Source organism: Scyliorhinus canicula, chromosome 8 (genome assembly GCF_902713615.1).
Source record: "Scyliorhinus canicula chromosome 8, sScyCan1.1, whole genome shotgun sequence".
Lineage (NCBI taxonomy): Eukaryota > Metazoa > Chordata > Chondrichthyes > Carcharhiniformes > Scyliorhinidae > Scyliorhinus > Scyliorhinus canicula.
Genome location: NC_052153.1, coordinates 197,656,339 through 197,662,338, shown reverse-complemented (window position 1 = coordinate 197,662,338; position 6,000 = coordinate 197,656,339). Strand labels below are relative to the sequence as shown.

Genomic DNA, 6,000 nt, shown 5'->3' with positions numbered 1-6,000 from the left:
GAGGAAATGGACGAGGTACGAAATGAATACTTTGGATCAGTATTCACCAAAGAGAAGGAATTGGGGGATGTTGAGTCTGGAGAAGGGTGTGTTGATAGCCTGGGTCACATTGAGAACCAAAAAGACGATGTGTTGGGTGTCTTGCAAAATATTAAGGTATATAAGTCCCCAGGGCCTGATGGAATCTACCCCAGAATACTGAAGGAGGCTAGAGAGGAAATTGCTGAGGCCTTGACAGAAATCTTTGGGTCCTCACTGTCTTCAGGTGATGTCCTGGAGGACTGGAGAATAGCCAATGTTGTTCCTTTGTTTCAGAAGGGTAGCAAGGATAATCCAGGGAACTACAGGCCGGTGAGCCTTACGTCAGTGGTAGGGAAATTACTGGAGAGAATTCTTCGAGACAGGATCTACTCCCATTTGGAAGCAAATGGATGTATTAGCGAGAGGCAGCACGGTTTTGTGAAGCGCAGGTCGTGTCTCACTAACTTGATAGAGTTTTACGAGGAGGGGCCGCACGGTAGCATGGTGGTTAGCATAAATGCTTCACAGCTCCACGGTCCCAGGTTCGATTCCGGCTTGGGTCACTGTCTGTGCGGAGTCTGCACATCCTCCCCGCGTGTGCGTGGGTTTCCTCCGGGTGCTCCGGTTTCCTCCCACAGTCCAAAGATGTGCAGGTTAGGTGGATTGGCCATGCTAAATTGCCCGTAGTGTCCTAAAAAGTAAGGTTATGGGGGGGGTTGTTTGGTTGCGGGTATAGGATTGATACGTGGGTTTGAGTTGGGTGATCATTGCTCGGCACAACATCGAGGGCGAAGGGCCTGTTCTGTGCTGCACTGTTCTATGTTCTATGTCACAAAGATGATTGATGCAGGTGGGGCAGCGGATGTTGTCTTTTTGGACTTCAGTAAGGCCTTTTACAAGATCCCTCATGGCAGACTGGTACAAAAGGTGAAGTCACATGGGATCAGGGGTGAGCTGGCAAGTTGGATACAGAACTGGCTAGGTCATAGAAGCCATGATGTGGAGATGCCGGCGTTGGACTGGGGTGAGCACAGTAAGAAGTCTTACAACACCAGGTTAAAGTCCAACAGGTTTGTTTCAAACACGAGCTTTCGGAGCACGGCTCCTTCTTCAGGTGAATCATTCACCTGAAGAAGGAGCCGTGCTCCGAAAGCTCGTGTTTGAAACAAACCTGTTGGACTTTAACCTGGTGTTGTAAGACTTCTTACCTAGGTCATAGAAGGCAGAGAGTAGCAATGGAAGGGTGCTTTTCTGATTGGAGGGCTGTGACTAGTGGTGTTCCGCAGGGATCAGTGCTGGGACCTTTGCTGTTCGTAGTAGATATCAATGATTTGGAGGAAAATGTAACTGGTCTGATTAGTAAGTTTGAGGACGACACAAAGGGTGGAATTGTGGATAGCGATGAGGACTGTTGGAGGATACAGCAGGATTTAGATCGTTTGGAGACTTGGGCAGAGAGATGGCAGATGGAGTTTAATCTGGACAAATGTGAGGTAATGCATTTTGGAAGGTCTAATGCAGGTAGGGAATATACAGTGAATGGTAGAACCCTCAAGAGTATTGACAGTCAGAGAGATCTAGGTGTACAGGTCCACAGGTCACTGAAAGGGGCAACACAGGTGGAGAAGGTAGTCAAGAAGGCATACGGCATGCTTGCCTTCATTGGCCGGGGCATTGAGTATAAAAGTTGGCAAGTCATGTTGCAGCTGTATAGAACCTTAGTTAGACCACACTTGGAGTATAGTGTTTGTCATAATATACACCAGTATATCATGGTGCAGACACACACACTGATGGACATACACTAGGACCAATCAACATGCATAACACCGCAGCCAATCACCAGTTAAAACTATAAAGGCACTATAAAGACAGAGGGCATCACTTTCCCGCTCATTCTGGATGCTGCCTCTCAGAAGCACAAGAGCTCATCAAGTACAGTACAGACTCTCACCACGTGCTGAGAGATTCAACTGGTTCGGACAGGCACAGGTCTCTAGTTAAACTAACATCGTTTAAACCCACAGTTATCGTATGTCTAGTATTTTATAAGAGTTGATAAAATAGTGTTGAACCTTCTTGTGTTGGTGGCATATGTCTGCTTCACAAGTCCACAGTGCCCAACACTTCATGGTACTAGTAGTTGAGGGATGTTAGAACTTCTGAGACCTACCTTCCAGTGATCAGCCTTCCACCAGTCTTCAGCCACCCTGCAGAATGGACTCCGTTCGCCTGCCGCCGCCCCTCCGCGTTACCGGGAACCTGGGCTCCAATTGGAAGATTTTTAAACAGCGCTTCCAGCTATACCTCGAGGCCATGGACCTGGAAGCTGCCTCGGACGCACGGAAGATTGCTCTCTTCCTCTCCACAGCCGGGGACCATGCCCTCCACATCTTTAACTCGCTCACCTTCACTGACGGGGAAGATAAATCAAAGTTCAAGACGGTCCTCCTAAAGTTCGACAGCCACTGCGAGGTCGAGGTGAACGAGAGCTTTGAGCGCTATATCTTTCAGTAGTGCTTACAGGGTAAGGACGAACCTTTCCAGTCCTTTATCGCCCAGCTCCTTGTCCTCGGGCAGTCCTGCAACTACGGGTCCCCCTCTGACTCTATGATACGCGACCAGATAGTTTTTGGTGTGCAGTCGGAGCCCCTTCGCCAGCAGCTTCTTAAGGTCAAACAGCTCACCCTGTCCACTGCCATAAGAGATCTGCGTGTTCCAGGAGCACGACTCCACGCGATATTCCCGCATCCAGGCCACTGAAACGGCGCGGCAAGCTCCCCACGAGGCAGAACGGGTCCAGGTCATCAGATCGCTCCAGGGCCTAAGCCTGGACGAAGGCGGCCATTTCGTGGGCACCCGAGCTGGGACGCAATGAACGTGGCGACGTTGAAGAACGTACTGCGCATGCGCGCACCACGCTGGATCGCACCGCGCATGCGCGGTGGCATAATGAACGCGACGACGCAACGGCGTGCGGCAACTGTGGCTCCGCCCACTTAAAGCGGCAATGTCCCGCGAAGACCCGACGATGTTTGTAGTGTGGCAAACTTGGCCACTATGCTGCATTATGCAGGTCGACTCAGCCGGCTAGTTTATGAAGATCCAGCCAGCCTCGCAGGGATGTCCTGGCCATTCAGCCCACAATCAACGAGCCTGTCCCAGACCTGTCCTCCGACTTTGACAGCGATGACCTGCAACCCGCTTTCCAAGTCGGCATCATAACCAAGAACAGAATGTCTCCTAAGTGCAGCACCAAGCCCATTCCAATACACAGCATTGATCCGGATGATGAGTGGTGTGCCACCCTTATGGTGAACCGGTCCCCAGTGAGGTTCCACCTGGACACCAGTGCCTCCGCCAATCTCATTGTGTCGTCTGACCTTCGCAAACTCTGTGTCCAGCCTGTCATCTGCATGCCAACTGCTTGATTATAACGGGAATGCCATCGCTGCCAGTGGCTCCTGCCAACTCGAGGTGACACACCGTGCTCACACAGCTGTACTCTCCTTCGAGATCTTTGCCACCTCAAAAGCCTCTTTGCTTGGTGCGCAGGCAGGTAAACTGCTGATATTGGTGCAGAGGGTACACTCTCTCTCCCAGCGACGTGTCTGCCTCTCCTGACACCGACTTCAGGGCACAACTCGACTCTATCATCCAACACTACCACAACATGGGCATGGGCACGCTCCCGTATACATACAAGATTCTACTCAAGCCAAACGCCTATGGTACACGCACCTCGCAGGGTCCCAGCGCCCCTTAAGGTCCGCCTCAAGCAACAGCTCCAGGTCCTCCAGGACCAAGGGGTCATATCCAGAGTCACGGAACCGACCGACTGGGTGAATTCCATGGTCTGTGTGAAAAAACCGTCCGGTGGGCTAAGGATCTGCATAGATCCTAAGGATCTTAATCGGAATATCATGCGGGAGCACTACCCAATTCCCAAGTGTGAGGAACTCACGTGTGAAATGGCTCATACCAAACTCTTCACAAAACTCGATGCCTCAAAAGGCTTCTGGCAAATCCAGCTGGATGAATCGAGCAGAAAGCCGAGTACATTCAATACTCCCTTTGGCAGATACTGCTACAACCAAATGCCATTTGGCATCATCTCGGCGTCCAAAGTATTTCACAGAATAATGGAACAGATGATGGAGGGAATCGAAGGCGTCCGTGTCTACGTCGACGACATAATAATCTGGTCCACCACCCCGCAGGAGCACATCAGCCGCCTCAAGCGCGTCTTCAAGCGCATTCACGAGCATGGCCTCCGCCTCAATAGGGCCAAATGCTCTTTCAGCGAGTCGGACGTTAAATTCCTGGGTGACCATATCTCCCATTTGGGTGTGAGGCCGGATGAGGACAAGATTGCTGCTATCACATCCATGAAAACGCCCGAGGACGAGAAAGCGGTCCTCCGGTTCCTGGGCATGGTAACTTTCCTAGGAAAGTTTATTCCCTACCTCGCCTCGCATACCGTGGCACTCAGGAACCTGGTCCAAAAGACAACGAACTTCCAGTGACTCCCTGCTGGAGTGGAGGGAACTGATGGCCAAGCTATCCACGGCCCCAGTTCTGGCCTTTTTTGATCCGGCAAAGGAAACGAAGATCTCTACGGACGCCAGTCAGTCTGGCATTGGAGCCGTGCTTCTGCGGCGTGATGAGGCCTCGTCATGGGCCCCCGTAGCCGTGCTTCTGCAGCGTGATGGGGCCTCGTCATGGGCCCCCGTAGCCGTGCTTCTGCAGCGTGATGCAGCCTCGTCATGGGCCCCCGTAGCCGTGCTTCTGCAGCGTGAGCCTCGTCATGGGCCCCCGTAGCCGTGCTTCTGCAGCGTGATGCAGCCTCGTCATGGGCCCCCGTAGCCGTGCTTCTGCAGCGTGATGAGGCCCCGTCATGGGCCCCCGTAGCCGTGCTTCTGCAGCGTGATGAGGCCTCGTCATGGGCCCCCGTTGCGTATGCGTCACAGGCAATGACCCCCACGGAACAGCGCTACGCGCAAATAGAGGAGTGGCTCAGCCTACTGACCGGTGTCGTGAAGTTCCACGACTATGTTTATGGACTTCCCCAGTTTACTGTCGAGACCGACCATCGTCCACTCGTCAACATAATACAAAAGGACTTGAATGATATGACGCCTCGCCTCCAGCACATTCTGCTCAAGCTACGGAGGTATGATTTCCAACTCATTTATACTCCTGGCAAAGACCCTGTCGTTGCCGACGCCCTCTCCAGGTCGGTCACCACTCCATGTGATCATGAAGGGTTCCTTTGCCAGGTCGAAGCTCAAGTTCAGTTCGCAGCCTCCCACTTGCCAGCATCGGATTCACGCCCGGTACAAATTCGCCGCGAGACAGCGGCTGACCCCCTACTACAGCGTGTCATGTGCCTAATGACGGACAGGTGGCTCAAGGGCCAATGCCAACAGTTTTACAATGTTCGTGACGATTTGGCGGTCGTTGATGGGGTTCTCCTGAAGCTAGACCGCATCGTGATCCCACACAGCATAAGAACATAAGAACTAGGAGCAGGAGTAGGCCATCTGTGCCCTCGAGCCTGCTCCGCCATTCAATGAGATCATGGCTGATCTTTTGTGGGCTCAGCTCCACTTTCCGGCCCGAACACCATAACCCTTAATCCCTTTATTCTTCAAAAAACTATCTATCTTTAACTTAAAACATGTAATGAAGGAGCCTCAACTGCTTCACTGGGCAAGGAATTCCATAGATTCACAGCCCTTTGGGTGAAGAAGTTCCTCCTAAACTCAGTCCTAAATCTACGTCCCCTTATTTTGAGGCTACATCCCCTAGTTCTGCTGTCACCCGCCAGTGGAAACAACCTGCCCGCATCTATCCTATCTATTCCCTTCATAATTTTAAATGTTTCTATAAGATCCCCCCTCATCCTTCTAAATTCCAATGAGTACAGTCCCAGTCTACTCAACCTCTCCTCATAATCTAACCCCTTCAGCTCTGGGA

General features: G+C 51.9%; 1 protein-coding gene across 1 annotated transcript in view; it reads left to right on the top strand.

Moving 5' to 3' along the window:
- Window positions 1-6,000, top strand: part of spef2 (sperm flagellar 2) — a 293,647-nt gene that overhangs the window by 170,839 nt on the left and 116,808 nt on the right. The window contains 2 exon segments of the mRNA XM_038803926.1: window positions 4,242-4,457; window positions 5,230-5,357. Of these exon segments, the coding sequence (XP_038659854.1) occupies window positions 4,242-4,457; window positions 5,230-5,357 (344 nt within the window).